Below are 21,976 nucleotides of genomic sequence, written 5' to 3'. Positions count from 1 at the left end.
CTGCTGTTTCATACAGACACCCATGGCTAATGTCCGCTAATGGCGGTAATGACGATCGCTGACATTTAGCCTCTCAGATGCCATGGTCAAATGTGACCAGGGCATCTGAGTAGCCGAAAACCCAGAAGCGCAAGTTTCAGGGGCATAAACGCCACCCCCTGGTGGAGACCGAGGAAGGCATTCCACTGCAGTGATGATCCTGAGCCTGTATTAGCCTTCCAGGCTGATTACTTGTATATTATAATTCATGCCAGCAGATGGCAGCACTGAAATGTAATATAGCTATTTCTTATAGGATTGTGGAAAAAATTCCAATTCCCTGTACAAATTGCAATCTGATGATTGCATGTTGTGGTGCACTTGGGGGAGGTTTTACAAATAGAATATCAAAATTCTAATCACAAAATCTAAATAAAAGTACTTATAAGACCTTTCATCAGTTTTGACATAGGCTAATTATGGTATCACCTTGTAGGGCGGCCACCACTGATGCCATGGGTGTATTTTTTTTTGGGGGGGGGGGTTGCGATCACAGCCAGGGAGAAGGAGACACCCACAGCAGAAGACTGCGTCTCCGCCCCGTTGCGAAGTTACAGCTCGTTACAATACAGCGCGGCAAAATATCGGGGGACAAAAACTGATGAAAGGTCCTCTTTAAACAATAAAAAAATCAACATCACGGGCATCACTTCTTGTGAAACTGCCAGTAATACTAAAATATAAAAAAACATCACATATGGTGAATGGCCTAACAGAAGAAAAAATTGTCAATTCGCAGTTTTTTCATCACTTTACCTTCCCCCCCAAAAAGAATAAAAAGTGATACACACTCCAAAATGGTGTTAACAAAAACTACTGATCGTCACACATAAATAAGCCCCCACACATCTCCATAAAAAACTATTGAAAAAAAAGTTATGGGGGTCAGAATATGACGATGAAAAGAAAAAAATTTTTTTTTCAAAAGCTTTTTTTTCAGTATTAAAAACACAAGAAAAACTTTTACCGCATAGTGAACATTATAAAAACAAAACCCATAAAACTATGGCCGAATTACGTTTTGTTTTCCAATTCTATCCCACTTGGATTTTTTTCCAGCTTCCCACTACAATCTATGCAATATTAAATGGTGTCATAGAAAGTGCAACTTGTCCCACAAAAAAATAAAATAAAAAAAAATAAATAAAAAGACCTCAAACGGCTATGTGAAATTAAAAATATAAAGTCATGGCTCCGGGAAGGCAGGGAGTGAAAAATGAAAACGCACTTGCGGTATAAACCAATCGCTATAGGTAGAGATGTAGATGTGTATTGGATGTAGTGCCATGAGAAAAGTGGGGTCTAACCTGTGTATCTCCCTTCCACTGCACCTCCTCCTCCCCTCTCACAGCATGCACAGAACGAGAGAGAAGCTGCATCCCCCTCCTCCCAGTCTAATATTTACTGCATTCTCTAGCCAAAGGCTATCCAGGCATGCTGGGAGTTGTAGTTTTGCAACAGCTGGAGGCACACTGGTTGGAAAACACTGCTCTAGACACAGTTTTGGGAGGATCATGAGGTTTCACAGAAAGCCTGAATGAAGGGAGAGGGGATCCATCGCCTGCTGGAAGATGACACTTTATAAGTATGTCGTGCCTTCATGTCTCAGTAAACACCAGTGGTTGTCACCCAGTTTCCCACAGATCCTGAATGCCATTGCCCCACCTGTTCCCTCTTTCCTACCCCCTGGCCTGTGTCAGTCTTCACTGTAGTTCTGCAGATTCGTGAAGCGGGAGGCTACTAAAGGTTATAAGATAAGGGTATGTGCTGCAATGCATCATAGCAAAAACAACCAAGTCTAAAGGTAAGACTAGTAAAAGGTAGAGTCCCCCTTTAAGGATCCATAGTGATGGAGAAGCTAAATATAACCTGGGCTTAAATCTCACATTCTTATGGATGAAAATTCCTTCCTGACCCATTTTATTCCATCTTTAAGTAAGTTTTGATGCAGCAAATACATGGAAGAAGGGCAGCAGGCGCCCGCATCGCCCAACCCGGGCACCGAGCGGGAGGAAGGAAAAAATCCCCAAGAGAATGCAGCGGAGTCCGCCTCTGAGACGGGCTGGAAAGCTGATGGAATTAAGCAGAATCTTAATTGGCAGCATATGTAAATTATCACTCGCTGATCTCGGGCCAAGAAGCTGCAATCATTTCCACACTAATTTCACACTTAAAGTAATGAATATAAAATGAGAAAAGTGGCCCCGGTAATGCTTTCATTTCAAGTAACAGCCGCCGGCCGCCAGCGAGCCGCTTATCAATGCCGCTACTCCCATAGAAGGCGCCTCCGTGCCACATCTCAGAGGGATTAGAGAAAGAAAACAGTGCCGCCCCTCTGCTGATCCTCCTGGAAACGGATGTATAAGCTGGAAAACGGACACAATCACTCCCCTTGCACAACATCATACTATCAGCACCGGTATGAGGTACGCAGGGACAGGACACGTTGACAAGTTGTTGATTTAGGGCTTGTGTTTTTTGTCTGCATCCGATCAGCATTTTTTGCGGGTCGGGTGCGTACCCATTCACTTCAATGGGGCCGCAAAAGATGCTGCTCTGTGTATCCGTTCTGTGGCACCTGAAAAAAATGAAATATGTCCTATTCTTGTCCGTTTCATGGACAAGGATAGGACTTTTCTATTATGGGCCGGATGTTCCGTTCTGCATTTTCCACCGGTATCCGTGTTTTGCAGACCGCAAAAACGGCTACAGCTGTGTGCATGAACCCGTAGACATACATTTCCCAGAAGAGTAACTGAGGAAAAACACAGCAAAGAATTGTTACTTCGGTTGAATTTCAAAAAAAAATCTTAAAGGGGTTTTCTGAGATTTTAATATTGATGACCTATCCTCAGGATCAGTGGGGGTCCGACACCCGGGACCCCGCCAATCAGCTGTTTGAAGAGAAGGCGGCGCTCCGTGCATGCGCAGCGTTCCCTTCACTGTTACCTGCTCTCCATCGACATTGCAGCGGTGAGCAGTGTCATTACAAGCCGTCCCATTCATTTCAATAGAACGGCTCAATCCTATACATCGAATAAAGAATGAAGGGAAGGCTTCTCTCCAACCAGCTAATCGGCAGATTGCTGACTGTCGGACCCCCACAAGATAGGTCATCAATATTAAAATCCTGGAAAACCCCTTTAAAATAGACATGTTAAGTACAGTATATTGGAAGAAGTGCCCTTCCCCCACGCTAGTGATCATATCTGTGCAAACTACTAGAAAACACTGCAACGTAGAAGCACATTTATATCTGCAGCCGGTAATGAGCGCCGTGTTCTCACCTGTATACGGCACATTTATATCTGCAGCCGGTAAAGAGCGCCGTGTTCTCACCTGTATACGGTACATTTATATCTGCAGCAGGTAATGAGCGCCGTGTTCTCACCTGTATACGGTACATTTATATCTGCAGCAGGTAATGAGCGCCGTATTCTCACCTGTATACAGTACATTTATATCTGCAGCAGGTAATGAGCGCCGTGTTCTCACCTGTATACGGTACATTTATATCTGCAGCAGGTAATGAGCGCCGTATTCTCACCTGTATACGGTACATTTATATCTGCAGCAGGTAATGAGCGCTGTGTTCTCACCTGTATACAGTACATTTATATCTGCAGCAGGTAATGAGCGCCGTATTCTCACCTGTATACGGTACATTTATATCTGCAGCAGGTAATGAGCGCCGTGTTCTCACCTGTATACGGTACATTTATATCTGCAGCAGGTAATGAGCGCCGTGTTCTCACCTGTATACGGTACATTTATATCTGCAGCAGGTAATGAGCGCCGTGTTCTCACCTGTATACGGTACATTTATATCTGCAGCTGGTAATGAGCGCTGTGTTCTCACCTGTATACGGTACATTTATATCTGCAGCAGGTAATGAGCGCCGTGTTCTCACCTGTATACGGTACATTTATATCTGCAGCAGGTAATGAGCGCCGTGTTCTCACCTGTATACAGTACATTTATATCTGCAGCAGGTAATGAGCGCCGTATTCTCACCTGTATACAGTACATTTATATCTGCAGCAGGTAATGAGCGCCGTGTTCTCACCTGTATACGGTACATTTATATCTGCAGCAGGTAATGAGCGCAGTGTTCTCACCTGTATACGGTACATTTATATCTGCAGCAGGTAATGAGCGCCGTGTTCTCACCTGTATACGGTACATTTAATACTGCAGCAGGTAATGAGCGCCGTGTTCTCACCTGTATACGGTACATTTATATCTGCAGCAGGTAATGAGCGCCGTGTTCTCACCTGTATACGGTACATTTAATACTGCAGCAGGTAATGAGCGCCGTGTTCTCACCTGTATACGGTACATTTATATCTGCAGCAGGTAATGAGCGCCGTGTTCTCACCTGTATACGGTACATTTATATCTGCAGCAGGTAATGAGCGCCGTGTTCTCACCTGTATACGGTACATTTATATCTGCAGCAGGTTCTCACCTGTATACGGTACATTTATATCTGCAGCTGGTAATGAGCGCTGTGTTCTCACCTGTATACGGTACATTTATATCTGCAGCTGGTAATGAGCGCCGTGTTCTCACCTGTATACGGTACATTTATATCTGCAGCTGGTAATGAGCGCCATGTTCTCACCTGTATACGGTACATTTATATCTGCAGCTGGTAATGAGCGCTGTGTTCTCACCTGTATACGGTACATTTATATCTGCAGCTGGTAATGAGCGCCGTGTTCTCACCTGTATACGGTACATTTATATCTGCAGCAGGTAATGAGCGCCGTGTTCTCACCTGTATACAGTACATTTATATCTGCAGCAGGTAATGAGCGCCGTGTTCTCACCTGTATACAGTACATTTATATCTGCAGCAGGTAATGAGCGCCGTGTTCTCACCTGTATACAGTACATTTATATCTGCAGCAGGTAATGAGCGCCGTGTTCTCACCTGTATACAGTACATTTATATCTGCAGCAGGTAATGAGCGCCGTGTTCTCACCTGTATACAGTACATTTATATCTGCAGCAGGTAATGAGCGCCGTGTTCTCACCTGTATACAGTACATTTATATCTGCAGCAGGTAATGAGCGCCGTGTTCTCACCTGTATACAGTACATTTATATCTGCAGCAGGTAATGAGCGCCGTGTTCTCACCTGTATACAGTACATTTATATCTGCAGCTGGTAATGAGCGCTGTGTTCTCACCTGTATACGGTACATTTATATCTGCAGCAGGTAATGAGCGCTGTGTTCTCACCTGTATACAGTACATTTATATCTGCAGCTGGTAATGAGCGCCGTGTTCTCACCTGTATACGGTACATTTATATCTGCAGCTGGTAATGAGCGCCATGTTCTCACCTGTATACGGTACATTTATATCTGCAGCTGGTAATGAGCGCCGTGTTCTCACCTGTATACGGTACATTTATATCTGCAGCTGGTAATGAGCGCCGTGTTCTCACCTGTATACGGTACATTTATATCTGCAGCAGGTAATGAGCGCCGTGTTCTCACCTGTATACAGTACATTTATATCTGCAGCAGGTAATGAGCGCCGTGTTCTCACCTGTATACAGTACATTTATATCTGCAGCAGGTAATGAGCGCCGTGTTCTCACCTGTATACAGTACATTTATATCTGCAGCAGGTAATGAGCGCCGTGTTCTCACCTGTATACAGTACATTTATATCTGCAGCAGGTAATGAGCGCCGTGTTCTCACCTGTATACAGTACATTTATATCTGCAGCAGGTAATGAGCGCCGTGTTCTCACCTGTATACAGTACATTTATATCTGCAGCAGGTAATGAGCGCCGTGTTCTCACCTGTATACAGTACATTTATATCTGCAGCAGGTAATGAGCGCCGTGTTCTCACCTGTATACGGTACATTTATATCTGCAGCAGGTAATGAGCGCCGTGTTCTCACCTGTATACGGTACATTTATATCTGCAGCAGGTAATGAGCGCCGTGTTCTCACCTGTATACGGTACATTTATATCTGCAGCAGGTAATGAGCGCCGTGTTCTCACCTGTATACAGTACATTTATATCTGCAGCAGGTAATGAGCGCCGTATTCTCACCTGTATACAGTACATTTATATCTGCAGCTGGTAATGAGCGCTGTGTTCTCACCTGTATACGGTACATTTATATCTGCAGCAGGTAATGAGCGCTGTGTTCTCACCTGTATACAGTACATTTATATCTGCAGCAGGTAATGAGCGCCGTGTTCTCACCTGTATACAGTACATTTATATCTGCTGCAGGTAATGAGCGCTGTGTTCTCACCTGTATACAGTACATTTATATCTGCAGCAGGTAATGAGCGCTGTGTTCTCACCTGTATACGGTACATTTATATCTGCAGCAGGTAATGAGCGCTGTGTTCTCACCTGTATACAGTACATTTATATCTGCAGCAGGTAATGAGCGCCGTGTTCTCACCTGTATACAGTACATTTATATCTGCTGCAGGTAATGAGCGCTGTGTTCTCACCTGTATACAGTACATTTATATCTGCAGCAGGTAAAGAGCGCCGTGTTCTCACCTGTATACGGTACATTTATATCTGCAGCAGGTAATGAGCGCAGTGTTCTCACCTGTATACGGTACATTTATATCTGCAGCAGGTAATGAGCGCCATGTTCTCACCTGTATACGGTACATTTATATCTGCTGCAGGTTCTCACCTGTATACGGTACATTTATATATGCAGCAGGTAATGCTTGCTCCGCGTTCTCACCTGTGTGGTTCCGTATTTCATGAGATATATGACACTTTCCATGCATTTGTCATCTTCACAGACCGGCAGCAAATGGTCCTGGAGACCGTCTCCATCTACAAGACACAGAGGAGCACTGCCCATTAATACTAGGAGCACAGCGGACATCTCCTCTACATGCAGTAAGACTATGCAGGAGTCTTCTCCCTTAGTTATGGCCCCTGAGGACGATCCCTTGAAGGCATGATGTTTGGTGACACTGTCTCTCATACTATGCCATCAGGCACCTTGTATTCCCCACCTTATAATAACCTTCCTCTCTATCCGAGACCTTCCCAAGACGCTTCCTCCCCCTCTATGAAGCCTGGAGACACCTCATCTCTTGGGCGCCCACCCTGACAGCCCCACACATAATGGTACATAATGGTGTCCACTTCATCGTCTCTGAAAGGAGCAGTGAATAGAGAGGTGAAAGGAAATCAATGAATAGAGAGGATGAACAGAGGGACATAAGTGACGGGACGCCGGATGGAAGAGACGCCACATCACAGAACCATTAAACGCTTCCAGGCTCTACAATGTCAATAATGGAATGCACAGAGTTTCAAGCAGCACAGAGCTTTTCAGCAATAAGCCTCTACAATGCTGCGCCAACACGCCAGGAGACTGAACTGATGAAGCACCCATGTCAGAGAAACCCTCTCCACCACCCTGTGCAAACTCCTGGCAACACCCAACGTCCACCATTCATCATGATCACGTTCACTGACAGCAAGCAGAGATCCTGAAAACAGCAAAAAATCATCAATGATTGCTTCAGACCTGTAAAAAAAAATCCCCGCCGTGCAGATGGCATAAAGAGGGGCACCTACAGCGATACCCAAACCAGAGCGCAGGGAATGACATGCATTTACCAAGTTCTGTGGCCCCTAATCTTGCACAGCAGGGGCCACGGAGAAAGGCTACGTGTGACTGGCTAATATGATTTTGAGGCTTCGAACCCCTCTATGGGGGTAACCCTTCAATGTTCAGAGGAGTTGTACCCACTGAGGGAAGCAATGGTGACATATCCCCTTTAAAAGCTTCAATCTGAACACAGCCCGAGTCTCTTCATGGAAATAATCGTCTTTTAAATGACGCTGTTGCCATAGAAACGGCGTGGCGTGACGAGTAAGAGTTAACGGCTCAGGCGGCTAAGTGCTGGAAATAAGCTCGGTATCTAGAGGCCCGAACGTCTCCTTTAATCACAGGCGCAGCTATTTACGGCAATTTCATGTCACCGGGTCCAGGGAGGATGAAAGTGGCACGGCTCCCCCGACTCCACCCCGTGGTTCTCTGGTGCCGGTAATGCATCAATATGTGGCAGAAAACGCACTTCCAGGGAAAAGAGCTTTTCATCAAAGTCGCTGCCAAACAAACATCTGAGGGGCGGGGGGTACAGCGAGGAGGAGACGAGGGACCATCCGGCAATGTTACACACAGAAACGTGATGGTACCAATGTTCCCCAGGTACCAAAAATGTACAGCTGGATCCAACTGGACGGATCACAGCAGCACAGAGCGTTTCAGGAGCTGTGTGGGAGATAGTGGCGTGTACTAAAGGCAGGCATGTGACAAGAGAGGGGTCAAGTACTGAGCCAGATCCAACGTTAGAGTTCACAGCAGCACAGAGTATTTTGGGAGATGTGCAGAAGCCACGTCTTGAAGGCTGGGCTGCGGGTGAAGATGTGAAGGGAGACAAGCGGGAGGTCACAGAGGGCTAATTAGTGGCAAGAAAAGAGTTTCCCGCAGCACAAAGTATTTCAGGAGAAGTATGTGCTGTGCTGAGGGGGGGGGGGGGGGGGCAGTGACTGGTCCACCCTTGTGATGATATGAGGACAGGGCTGCAAGTGACAGGGGCAATGGAGGCAAGTTCAAGGTCGCAGACTGAGCAACATAATGGAAAGAGAAGGATTCTCCAGCAGCACAGAGTATTTCAGGACAGTAATGTGTGGCTCAGGTGGGGGCACTGCCCTGTCCTCTCGTGTGACGATATGAGAAACAACATGAAGACAAGTGGGAGGTCGCAGACTGAGAAATACATGGTGTAAGCAGCAGTGTCCTCAGCAGCACAGAGTATTTCAGGAGAGGAATGTGCGTATCAGCTGGGGGAAGTGCCCTGTCCTCTCGTGTGACGATATGAGACACGGCATGAAGACAAGTGGGAGGTCGCAGACTGAGAAACACATAGTGTAAGCAGCAGTGTCCTCGGCAGCACAGAGTATTTCAGGAGAAAAGCTTGCCGATCTTGTGAGGGGCTAGTGGTGCATGCGCTCATGAGTTGATGTTAGCGAGGACAGGGCAATATGTGACAGGAGAAACTATGGACAGAGTTACACAGAGAGAAGCAGGCTTACCTAGCAGCACAGAGTATTTCAGGAGGGTAGCATGCAGATCAGCTGTGGGCAGTGACCCGTCCACCCCCCGTGATGATGTTACAGAAGACATGTAACAAGGGCAGTGTCATTATAAATGGTATGATGGGATAAAGACCGAGAATGGACAAAAATCCATGGTCTGCGGGGCGCCCGCTCCTGTGGGACTACAACCCCTAGCATGCCCTGGATAGAATATAAACTACAGAACAAAGAGAAATAACTAAACAAACTCAGACAATGGAGTAGAGAAGAAGGCTATCACCCTCTGGTACAGTGCAGCTCTGCCCCCCACCTTTTCTCTACAGACCCCCCAATATACATGGGAACCACTGCAGCCAGTGAGTGCGGACAGCAGAGGAGGAAACACGGCGGCTGAACACCGGCCCTGCCGGGGCCACCGCCACTCATTGCACTTTACAGTGACTTTCTGAATGTGCCTGAGTGTGACGAGAAGCAGTGAAATCCGATGACGGCGCCGATATGGCAGACATAGATTTTTTGTTTTCCTCATTCCAGCAGACGGATGGAGAAGGAGTTTATCATCTGCAGCTATAAAGTGCAGGGTGTGCTTAATAACAGCCGCCATCTATCAGCCGGGGCGACCTCCGCTGTGCTCCGCTCACACTTGTCAAGGTTCAGATTAAAATATGAGAAAGTCGCCGTCCGCTCAGGGACTATAAGTTATAAGTCACTGGCTCCATAACAACTGAAGGGCATCAAGATAGAAAGAAGAAAACCCAGCGGTTACAGAGGAGGCGGCAGAGGGCGTAATGATACAGGGCACGATCCCCAATCTACAGCATATAGCAGTATAAACAAGTACAGACTGTGCCACCGTGTACATACAGTATTATACTCCAGAGCTGCACTCACTATTCTGCTGGTGGAGTCACTGTGTACATACATTACTTATCCTGTACTGATCCTGAGTTACCTCCTGTATTATACTCCAGAGCTGCACTCACTATTCTGCTGGTGCAGTCACTGTGTACATACATTACTTATCCTGTACTGACCCTGAGTTACCTCCTGTATTATACTCCAGAGCTGCACTCACTATTCTGCTGGTGCAGTCACTGTGTACATACATTATGTATCCTGTACTGATCCTGAGTTACATCCTGTATTATACTCCAGAGCTGCACTCACTATTCTGTTGGTGCAGTCACTGTGTACATACATTACTTATCCTGTACTGATCCTGAGTTACATCCTGTATTATACTCCAGAGCTGCACTCACTATTCTGCTGGTGTAGTCACTGTGTACATACATTATGTATCCTGTACTGATCCTGAGGTACACCCTGTGTCGTCATTCAATCTAAGATGGACGCGTTTAGGGCCCAATCAGAGTGACTCTTCTACTGCTGCTTCTCTGTGACTCCTGCAAGGTCATTTACATACAGCGCATGCGGCGATTAAACTTATTTTATATACTGCAGCTACTAATATCCCGTGTAAGGAAAGCTGCAGGAAAAGCAAGCGGTGGGGGTCAGTCACAAAGGAAGCACTGAGAGGTTCCCTTTACTGCGGCTCAGGTCTGCAGTGGTAGGCACCGCGCAGGAGCTTTATTTAAGTCATCCCTTTAAGAGGCTGCTTTATATACAAGGAATATGGCAGGAATCATTTCTATGGCGAGTGCTAGTTCTTGGGATTGGTGTGGAGGTCACTTACATAGTTCACGTAATGACATGTGAGGGACTGTCCCTTTAAGATCAGACGATCACACAATGCAGTGACTACCTCCCCCCACAGCTCTTTGTCCTTCATTTTTAAAATAAACATGAAATAATACAGTCTCCAAAACAAACACTCTCAGAACAACCATGACTCACCAAAATCAGCAAAAACGGACTGTCCGACGATCTTAGCGTCCTTTGGCTTCGAGACGGTGGATGTAGCTCTGGAGAAATTTCCAGCCTTAGGGAAAGACAACAGAAGAAATGAAAGGATCAGAAGATGAGGAACTAAATCACAGACCCCGATCCCTCAATGACCAGAAACCTTGTCTGAATAGTAGCCGAGGTGTGTATTATGAGGTTCTGCAGCAGCCGAGGTGTGTATTATGAGGTTCTGCAGCAGCCGAGGTGTGCGTATAAGGGAGGTTCTGCAGCAGCCGAAGTGTGCATTAGGAGGTTCTGCAGCAGCCGTGGTACGCATTAGGAGGTTCTGCAGCAGCCGTGGTACGCATTAGGAGGTTCTGCAGCAGCCGTGGTACGCATTAGGAGGTTCTGCAGCAGCCGTGGTACGCATTAGGAGGTTCTGCAGCAGCCGTGGTACGCATTAGGAGGTTCTGCAGCAGCCGTGGTACGCATTAGGAGGTTCTGCAGCAGCCGTGGTACGCATTAGGAGGTTCTGCAGCAGCCGTGGTACGCATTAGGAGGTTCTGCAGCAGCCGTGGTACGCATTAGGAGGTTCTGCAGCAGCCGTGGTACGCATTAGGAGGTTCTGCAGCAGCCGTGGTACGCATTAGGAGGTTCTGCAGCAGCCGTGGTACGCATTAGGAGGTTCTGCAGCAGCCGTGGTACGCATTAGGAGGTTCTGCAGCAGCCGTGGTACGCATTAGGAGGTTCTGCAGCAGCCGTGGTACGCATTAGGAGGTTCTGCAGCAGCCGTGGTACGCATTAGGAGGTTCTGCAGCAGCCGTGGTACGCATTAGGAGGTTCTGCAGCAGCCGTGGTACGCATTAGGAGGTTCTGCAGCAGCCGTGGTACGCATTAGGAGGTTCTGCAGCAGCCGTGGTACGCATTAGGAGGTTCTGCAGCAGCCGTGGTACGCATTAGGAGGTTCTGCAGCAGCCGTGGTACGCATTAGGAGGTTCTGCAGCAGCCGTGGTACGCATTAGGAGGTTCTGCAGCAGCCGTGGTACGCATTAGGAGGTTCTGCAGCAGCCGTGGTACGCATTAGGAGGTTCTGCAGCAGCTGAGGAGTGCATTATGATATCCTCCAGTAGTTGAGATGTGTATTATGTTCCGCAGCAGCTGAGGAGTGTATTATGAGGTTCTGTAGCAGCTGAGGTGTGTACTATGATGTTCTGCAGCAGCTGAGAATTTCTAATATGACGCATACACACACAGCAGATATCACCATTAGACATCTCATGCCGTTATAGGGCCCGATAAAGCAGAGGGCATCTCCTGTCACTCCCCTCTAGCGCCCTCTAGTGTGCACTGTCATTATAACCTGCTCCGGGCAGCAGGGTGTATACAGTGTATCCTAGGCACTGACACCTGCACCCGTCACGCTCTAGACCCCTTTCCAGGTTGTCAGCCGTGCTCTTTGGGTAAGATTAAGGCGTTATGTAATCAGGCTCACTCCAGTCTTACACATCTCAATATGTTTCCTTCTACCTCGGCCTGATTAATGCTCTTGCAATCAGGAGAATTCTCCGGGGACGTGGGGAAGAGGACTCCGGGGCGATGATTTGTGGGGAAGATACGTGGATCTAAAAGAATAAAATAAAATGGCACCGCAGCTTTAAGAAAAAAAATCCATGTGGTCCTGAGGAAGCGCTGCCTGCTCACAGGCCCGACGCTGGCAGAGGCAGCAGCGGAGCTCCCTGAACAGCTGATGCCGCAGCGGGGCCCCTGTTAACAGGAACATTAGGGCAGACGGATTGCCGTCATTGTCAGTTGCAGAAATCTGCGCGGGCGGAAAGGATGGCGACGATTTACGAATTCTCGTCTAAATCCCAAGAAAAGTGAAAGTGGTCGAAACCCCCCCCCCCCCCCCCCAAATTTAATAACACGGAGAAGTCACAAGAAGTGGAACATCGGAACGGAAAATTCTCTGCGTCGCCCTCAGTAGATTATTATATTGTAGCAATGGTGAAATAAAATGTCACGGTAAAATGTTTTATGAGAAATGAAAACGGTGATAAATTATGTTCTGCAGCAGCTGAGGCGTGTACTATGAGGTTCTGCAGCAGCTGAGGCGTGTACTATGAGGTTCTGCAGCAGCTGAGGCGTGTACTATGAGGTTCTGCAGCAGCTGAGGCGTGTACTATGAGGTTCTGCAGCAGCTGAGGCGTGTACTATGAGGTTCTGCAGCAGCTGAGGCGTGTACTATGAGGTTCTGCAGCAGCTGAGGCGTGTACTATGAGGTTCTGCAGCAGCTGAGGCGTGTACTATGAGGTTCTGCAGCAGCTGAGGCGTGTACTATGAGGTTCTGCAGCAGCTGAGGCGTGTACTATGAGGTTCTGCAGCAGCTGAGGCGTGTACTATGAGGTTCTGCAGCAGCTGAGGCGTGTACTATGAGGTTCTGCAGCAGCTGAGGCGTGTACTATGAGGTTCTGCAGCAGCTGAGGCGTGTACTATGAGGTTCTGCAGCAGCTGAGGCGTGTACTATGAGGTTCTGCAGCAGCTCAGGCGTGTACTATGAGGTTCTGCAGCAGCTCAGGCGTGTACTATGAGGTTCTGCAGCAGCTCAGGCGTGTACTATGAGGTTCTGCAGCAGCTCAGGCGTGTACTATGAGGTTCTGCAGCAGCTCAGGCGTGTACTATGAGGTTCTGCAGCAGCTCAGGCGTGTACTATGAGGTTCTGCAGCAGTAGAGGCGTGTACTATGAGGTTCTGCAGCAGCTCAGGTATGTACTATGAGGTTCTGCAGCAGCTCAGGTATGTACTATGAGGTTCTGCAGCAGTAGGGGTGTGTACTATGAGGTTCTGCAGCAGCTGAGGTACACATCACTATCCTTTTCTTACCTGATTCTCCCAGGTCTCGAACTGAGCACTTTTTTTGTCGTCTGCCAAAGTTGTAAGGAACAGATCTGGAAGAATAAAGAAAAGACAAATTATCTGATCAGTTTTGCATTCTATTTGATCTGCCTGTGTGTCAGTCCTTACTGCAGTCCTGGAATTCTGCTCATGGATTAGGGTAGTCAGGATATTTATACAGTGATCATCACTGCACCCGATGCCAGTGACAGGTACTGAAATTTTGCTCTCAGAAGGGCACTCAATATCCGGCTGTATACTTTACAGGGAGATGAGCTGCACTGTACAGCAGGGCCGGGGCTGTGAAGGAGGGGTGGGGTGCTTCGGAGGACAGGGGTCAGCCGCTCTTTGGCACAGAACTCAATACATCAATGGGAACATTTTATCAAATCTACAGGAAGAGTTAACTCCGCGTTACCAGCTGACATTTGGAAATGTCAGGCAGAAGCTCCCTGGCAGAGTCACGGCGCCTGGACCCGCTCCTCGCCACACAGACGAGAAGCTTCATACCAGGGGCACAGCAAGATCTGATCACCGGCAGTTCTGCCATTCAGGCGCTTGGGAAAGCTGGATGACAACCCCTCAGAGCTGTAATAGTAGGAGCCAAGCAGACAGGGGAGCGCTATGGCTCCTCATATCACCCCCCCAATCAATGGACGGATCATGTTTGGTATTATTGGGGCCCCCCACCTGAAGTCGAAAAAAACGTCCGTGAAAACACAAGATGTGCCGAGTGACAAACCCAGCTTCACTACATTGTTATGTTGGCAATTAAAACAGGAATTAAATGAACTAGAGGAAGGAGCCCGCTCACTACTGGGGGCACTCTGCACTCGTCAGAACGGAAACCTCCATATGTAACAGGAATGGGACTCGCCGCGGCGTGAATTTTAATGTCGCCTTAATCCTGAGCAATGTTTAATAAGAGGAAGTGAAGATCAGGATTAAGGAAATGGTGTTTGAAGGCGTCAGAAAGCGGAAGATTAATGAGAATCCGGCGTGGAGCGCAGCCGACGAGGCGGAAAACTCCCATCAAAGCGCAAATTATCATATATAATATAAGGGGGGAGAGGTCATCCCAGGATACATCCTGATACACTGTATCATCTTTCTACGTATCAATCTCTTTCTTATATTTGCTCTACTTAAAGAGCAACTCCACCCTTGATAATTAGTAACATGGCTGTGAATCTCACCGGGGGAGGGGAACGATACCACTGAAGCCCAATCCTTGCATACATGGGCAGCAGCAGCGCCCGGGCAAACGCCCCCTGCAGGAGGATTGTTTGCAAGGTTATTGCCCTGGTGATTCCAATTTGATAAAGATGATTCTGTGGGATTTCAGCTCTGGAGTGACAGCTGCAGCAGTGAACGCCCCAATGAAGGGATGCATGTGTTTAAATTGCTGCTCAGAGCCTCCTACAGGGAGAAGTCAGAAGGATGGCGGCTGCTTTGCGGAGACGCTACATACGCAACCCCTCATCCAGCTGCTAAACCCGGACACGCCACAGAGTGAGTCAATCAGCGTCGCTCGTCCGTATAGAGAACCCCCAACCACAGCCAGTTACCAGTCTGAAGCCATCCTCCTCTATTCTGCCGGTTTATTACTTATATCTGATTCTGGAAAAGCTGGGTGACAACCAATGCGGATGCCACAAAGGCTGTCACCCAGCTTTCCCACACTCCTATGCAGGGATACTGAAAGAGGGTGATGCCCCCGACATGTCCGGTTAAAGTAAATACTCAGATTTTCCATGAAATAAGAACTCCAAGGAATCTCTTCTTGTCATGTGCCATTCCTCTGTTACTCCTCCTGGAAATGTATTTATAATGTTACAAACGACATTACCAATGCCCAGCAGGATGTGTCCGATTGCAGTCCCATTAACAAGAATGGTAACGCCCACAGATTTACAGAAGGAATAACAGAGGGAAGGTGTAACGCAGAATTCTAAGAAAAGATCCCCCAGAATTTGTATTTTATGGGGAATGCAAATATTGTGTAAAACATTCATGAATTAACCCTTTAATACCTAGCTTTCTGAAACCTCAGAATGGCTAGTTTGGGGGAGCATGATGCCTTCCGTACAGATTCAAACAATAGCTACCTAGAGGTTTGGGAAAGCTGGGGAGTGTAAGCCCAAGCCTGCAGTAAAGGGTTGGTTGCTGCCTTCTGGTCAGTGGGATCTATACCAATATGGCTGCCATTACGGCTCTCCTAGTCACCCAGCTTTCCACCGTCTGATAAGAGGGCAGAGGAGATGTCTGCGCACAACTAGGCTAATCTGTCCTTCAGGAGCCCAGAAAAGCTGTATGACAAATCAACAGGGTGGTCCTACCGGTAGTCACCCAGCTTTCCCAGTGACAGAGCTGGCGTCTTTAAGGGAGGAATATTGGAAATGAATGGAGACATGTGTCGTCAATTATTCGGACTCCACATCGCACGCTAATTTGAGAAGAATAATAGGCGCGTTTGCGGCCCCCTCTAAGCTACGTAAATGCTAACGAGCAGACAGCTGGCGCCGCGCACAAACCGAGCGGCAGTGATTTTATTTTGTTATCGCACTGAATGGAAGAGACATCAAATATGGAAAAGTTCTGATCTGCTCACTTAAATCTGCTGCACCAGCTGGCAAACCACTGCCTGATGACGGAGCCGCCGCCACGTTACAGCCAAGCCGATCGGCCTCCCAGCTGCCTTTCGGCACTTAACAAAATGACAACAAAAATTTGCAGCGGCAGCCACCATGCCGAGGCGCTAATTCCATCAGCATCAATCAACGCAAAGTGTGAAGTAACCTTGTGTAAATCCATTGCATCACTTACCCTTTGTCTTAATGGTTTACACTCTAGTCACATCCAAAACTGTGAGAGGGAGGAGACTGTGCGCCAGAGAGGGAGGGAGCAAGGGAGGGAGGAGACTGTGTGCGCCAGAGAGGGAGGGAGGGAGGAGACTGTGTGCGCCAGAGAGGGAGGGAGGGAGGAGACTGTGTGCGCCAGAGAGGGAGGGAGGGAGGAGACTGTGTGCGCCAGAGAGGGAGGGAGGGAGGAGACTGTGTGCGCCAGAGAGGGAGGGAGGGAGGAGACTGTGTGCGCCAGAGAGGGAGGGAGGGAGGAGACTGTGTGCGCCAGAGAGGGAGGGAGGAGACTGTGTGCGCCAGAGAGGGAGGGAGGGAGGAGACTGTGTGCGCCAGAGAGGGAGGGAGGGAGGAGACTGTGTGCGCCAGAGAGGGAGGGAGGGAAGAGACTGTGTGCGCCAGAGAGGGAGGGAGGGAAGAGACTGTGTGCGCCAGAGAGGGAGGGAGGGAAGAGACTGTGTGCGCCAGGGAGGGAGGGAGGGAGGAGACTGTGCACCAGGGAGGGAGGGAGGGAGGAGACTGTGCACCAGGGAGGGAGGGAGGGAGGAGACTGTGCACCAGGGAGGGAGGGAGGGAGGAGACTGTGCACCAGGGAGGGAGGGAGGGAGGAGACTGTGCACCAGGGAGGGAGGGAGGAGACTGTGCACCAGGGAGGGAGGGAGGGAGGAGACTGTGCACCAGGGAGGGAGGGAGGGAGGGAGGGAGGAGACTGTGCACCAGGAGGGAGGGAGGGAGGGAGGGAGGGAGGGAGGAGACTGTGCACAGGGAGGGAGGGAGGGAGGAGACTGTGCACCAGGGAGGGAGGAGACTGTGCGCCAGAGAGGGAGGGATGGAGGAGACTGTGCGCCAGAGAGGGAGGGAGGAGGAAGGAAGGAGACACCTGCTGCGCCAGAGAGGGAGGGAGGGAGGAAGGAAGGAGACTGTGCGCCAGAGAGGGAGGGAGGGAGGAAGGAAGGAGGACTGTGCGCCAGAGAGGGAGGGAGGGAGGAAGGAAGGAGACTGTGCGCCAGAGAGGGAGGGAGGGAGGAAGGAAGGAGACTGTGCGCCAGAGAGGGAGGGAGGAGGGAGGAAGGAAGGAGAGACTGTGCGCCAGAGAGGAGGGAGGGAGGGAGGGAGGAAGGAAGGAAGGAGACTGTGCGCCAGAGAGGGAGGGGAGGGAGGGAGGGAGGAAGGAAGGAAGGAGACTGTGCGCCAGAGAGGGAGGGAGGGAGGGAGGGAGGGAGGGAGGAAGGAAGGAAGGAGACTGTGCGCCGAGAGGAGGGAGGGAGGGAGGGAGGGAGGACGGAAGGACGGAGGAACTGTGCGCCAGAGAGGGAGGGAGGGAGGGAGGGAGGGAGGGAGGGAGGAAGGAAGGAAGGAGACTGTGCGCCAGAGAGGGAGGGAGGGAGGGAGGAAGGAAGGAAGGAGCCTGTGCGCCAGAGAGGGAGGGAGGGAGGGAGGAAGGAGACTGTGCGCCAGAGAGGGAGGAGGGAGAGGAAGGAGACTGTGCTGCCAGAGAGGGAGGGAGGGAGGAAGGAGACTGTGTGCCAGAGAGGGAGGGAGGGAGGAAGGAGACTGTGCTGCCAGAGAGGGAGGGAGGAAGGAAGGAGACTGTGCGCCAGAGAGGGGAGGGAGGGAGGAAGGAGACTGTGCGCCCAGAGAGGGAGGGAGGGAGGAGGAAGGAGACTGTGCGCCAGAGAGGGAGGGAGGGAGGGAGGAAGGAGGAATGTGCGCCAGTAGAGGAGGGAGGGAGGAGGAAGGAAGGAGACTGTGCGCCAGAGAGGGAGGGAGGGAGGAAGGAGACTGTGCGCCAGAGAGGGAGGGAGGGAGGAAGGAGACTGTGCGCCAGAGAGGGAGGAAGGAGACTGTGCGCCAGAGAGGGAGGGAGGGAGGGAGGAAGGAGACTGTGCGCAGAGAGGGAGGAAGGAGACTTGTGCGCCAGAGAGGGAGGGAGGGAGGGAGGAAGGAGACTGTGCGCCAGAGAGGGAGGGAGGGAGGGAGGGAGGAGACTGTGCGCCAGAGAGGGAGGGAGGGAGGGAGGGAGGAAGGAGACTGTGCGCCAGAGAGGGAGGGAGGGAGGAGGAGGACTGTGCGCCAGAGAGGGCAGGGAGGGAGGGAGGAAGGAGACTGTGCGCCAGAGAGGGAGGGAGGGAGGGAGGAAGGAGGACTGTGCGCCAGATGAGGGAGGGAGGAAGGAGACTGTGCGCCAGAGAGGGAGGGAGGAAGAGAAGGAAGGAAGGAAGGAGACTGTGCGCCAGAGAGGGAGGGAGGAAGGAAGGAAGGAAGGAGACTGTGCGCCCAGAGAGGGAGGAAGGAAGGAAGGAGACTGTGCGCCAGAGAGGGAGGGAGGGAGAAGGAAGGAGACTGTGCGCCAGAGAGGGAGGGAGGAAGGAGACTGTGCGCCAGAGAGGAGGGAGGGAGGGAGGGAGGGAGGAAGGAGACTGTGCGCCAGAGAGGGAGGGAGGGAGGGAGGAAGGAGACTGTGCGCCAGAGAGGGAGGGAGGGCGGGAGGGAGAAGGAGACTGTGCGCCAGAGAGGGAGGGAGGGAGGGAGGGAGGGAGGAAGGAGACTGTGCGCCAAGAGAGGGAGGGAGGGAGGGAGGAAGGAGACTGTGCGCCAGAGAGGGAGGGAGGGAGGGAGGGAGGAAGGAGACTGTGCGCCAGAGAGGGAGGGAGGAAGGAGACCTGTGCGCCAGAGAGGGAGGGAGGGAGGGAGGAAGGAGGACTGTGCGCCAGAGAGGGAGGGAGGCAGGAGACTGTGCGCCAGAGAGGGAGGGAGGAAGGAAGGAAGGAAGGAGACCTGTGCGCCAGAGAGGGAGGGAGGAAGGAAGGACGGAAGGAAGGAGACTGTGCGCCAGAGAGGGAGGAAGGAAGGAAGGAGACTGTGCGCCCAGAGAGGGAGGGAGGGAGGAAGGAAGGAAGGAGACTGTGCGCCAGAGAGAGGGAGGGAGGAAGGAGACTGTGCGCCAGAGAGGGAGGGAGGGAGGGAGGGAGGGAGGGAGGGAGGAAGGAGACTGTGCGCCAGAGAGGGAGGGAGGGAGGGAGGGAGGGAGGAAGGAGACTGTGCGCCAGAGAGGGAGGGAGGGAGGAAGGAGGACTGTGCGCCAGAGAGGGAGGGAGGGAGGGAGGAGACTGTGCGCCAGAGAGGGAGGGAGGGAGGAAGGAAGGAGACTGTGCGCCAGAGGGAGGGAGGGAGGGAGGGAAGGGGAGGAGGGAGGAAGGAGACTGTGCGCCAGAGAGGGAGGGAGGAAGGAGACTGTGCGCCAGAGAGGGAGGGAGGAAGGAGACTGTGCGCCAGAGAGGGAGGGAGGAAGGAAGGAAGGAAGGAGACTGTGCGCCAGAGAGGGAGGGAGGGAGGAAGGAAGGAAGGAGACTGTGCGCCAGAGAGGGAGGGAGGGAGGAAGGAAGGAGACTGTGCGCCAGAGAGGGAGGGAGGGAGGAAGGAGACTGTGCGCCAGAGAGGGAGGGAGGGAGGGAGGAAGGAAGGAGACTGTGCGCCAGAGAGGGAGGGAGGAAGGAGACTGTGCGCCAGAGAGGGAGGGAGGGAGGGAGGGAGGAGGAGACTGTGCGCCAGAGAGGGAGGGAGGGAGGAAGGAGACTGTGCGCCAGAGAGGGAGGGAGGGAGGGAGGAAGGAGACTGTGCGCCAGAGAGGGAGGGAGGGAGGGAGGAAGGAGACTGTGCGCCAGAGAGGGAGGGAGGGAGGGAGGGAGGGAGGAGGAAGGAAGGAGACTGTGCGCCAGAGAGGGAGGGAGGGAGGAAGGAAGGAAGGAGACTGTGCGCCAGAGAGGGAGGGAGGAAGGAAGGAGACAGTGAGACAGAGAGGGAGGGAGGGAGGGAGGGAGGAAGGAGACTGTGCGCCAGAGAGGGAGGGAGGGAGGAAGGAGACTGTGCGCCCGAGAGGGAGGGGAGGAAGGAAGGAGACTGTGCGCCAGAGAGGGAGGGGAGGAAGGAAGGAGACTGTGCGCCAGAGAGGGAGGCAGGAAGGAAGGAAGGAAGGAAGGAAGGAGACTGTGCGCCAGAGAGGGAGGGAGGGAGGGAGGAAGGAGACTGTGCGCCAGAGAGGGAGGGGAGGGAGGAAGGAGACTGTGCGCCAGAGAGGGAGGGAGGAAGGAGGACTGTGCGCCAGAGAGGGAGGGAGGAAGGAGACTGTGCGCCAGAGAGGGAGGGAGGGAGGGAGGAAGGAGGACTGTGCGCCAGAGAGGGAGGGAGGAAGGAGACTGTGCGCCAGAGAGGGAGGGAGGAAGGAGGACTGTGCGACAGAGAGGGAGGGAGGGAGGGAGGAGGAAGGAGACTGTGCGCCAGAGAGGGAGGGAGGGAGGGAGGAAGGAGACTGTGCGCCAGAGAGGGAGGGAGGGAGGAAGGGAGGAAGGAAGGAGACTGTGCGCCAGAGAGGGAGGGAGGGAGGGAGGGAGGAGACTGTGCGCCAGAGAGGGAGGGAGGGAGGGAGGAAGGAGACTGTGCGCCAGAGAGGGGAGGGAGGGAGGAAGGAGACTGTGCGCCAGAGAGGGAGGGAGGGAGGGAGGAAGGAGACTGTGCGCCAGAGAGGGAGGGAGGAAGGAGACTGTGCGCCAGAGAGGGAGGGAGGAAGGAAGGAAGGAAGGAAGGAAGGAAGGAAGGAGACTGTGCGCCAGAGAGGGAGGGAGGAAGGAAGGAAGGAGACTGTGCGCCAGAGAGGGAGGGAGGAAGGAAGGAAGGAAGGAGACTGTGCGCCAGAGAGGGAGGAAGGAAGGAAGGAGACTGTGCGCCAGAGAGGGAGGGAGGGAGGAAGGAAGGAGACTGTGCGCCAGAGAGGGAGGGAGGAAGGAGACTGTGCGCCAGAGAGGGAGGGAGGGAGGGAGGAAGGAGACTGTGCGCCAGAGAGGGAGGGAGGGAGGGAGGAAGGAGACTGTGCGCCAGAGAGGGAGGGAGGGAGGAAGGAGACTGTGCGCCAGAGAGGGAGGAGGGAGGAAGGAGACTGTGCGCCAGAGAGGGAGGGAGGGAGGAAGGAAGGAGGACTGTGCGCCAGAGAGGGAGGCAGGAAGGAAGGAAGGAAGGAAGGAAGGAAGGAGACTGTGCGCCAGAGAGGGAGGGAGGAAGGAGACTGTGCGCCAGAGAGGGGGGGGAGGAAGGAAGGAAGGAAGGAAGGAAGGAGACTGTGCGCCAGAGAGGGAGGGAGGGAGGAAGGAGACTGTGCGCCAGAGAGGGAGGGAGGAGACTGTGCGCCAGAGAGGGAGGGAGGAGACTGTGCGCCAGAGAGGGAGGGAG

At 51.7% G+C, this 21,976-nt stretch overlaps 1 protein-coding gene across 1 annotated transcript in view; it reads right to left on the bottom strand.

Annotated features, from left to right (window-relative positions):
• ITFG1 (integrin alpha FG-GAP repeat containing 1) overlaps positions 1-21,976 on the bottom strand; it is an 84,880-nt gene that overhangs the window by 31,998 nt on the left and 30,906 nt on the right. The window contains exons 7-9 of the mRNA XM_044274289.1: positions 13,884-13,948; positions 11,017-11,101; positions 6,785-6,879 (exon numbers count right to left, since the gene is read on the bottom strand). Of these exons, the coding sequence (XP_044130224.1) occupies positions 6,785-6,879; positions 11,017-11,101; positions 13,884-13,948 (245 nt within the window). The remainder of the gene's footprint in view (positions 1-6,784; positions 6,880-11,016; positions 11,102-13,883; positions 13,949-21,976) is intronic.

The sequence above is a fragment of the Bufo gargarizans genome, unplaced genomic scaffold (assembly GCF_014858855.1).
Source record: "Bufo gargarizans isolate SCDJY-AF-19 unplaced genomic scaffold, ASM1485885v1 original_scaffold_1626_pilon, whole genome shotgun sequence".
NCBI classification, from domain to species: Eukaryota; Metazoa; Chordata; class Amphibia; order Anura; family Bufonidae; genus Bufo; species Bufo gargarizans.
The sequence above is the reverse complement of the archived record's forward strand: the minus strand, read 5'-3'. Positions and strand labels throughout refer to the sequence as shown.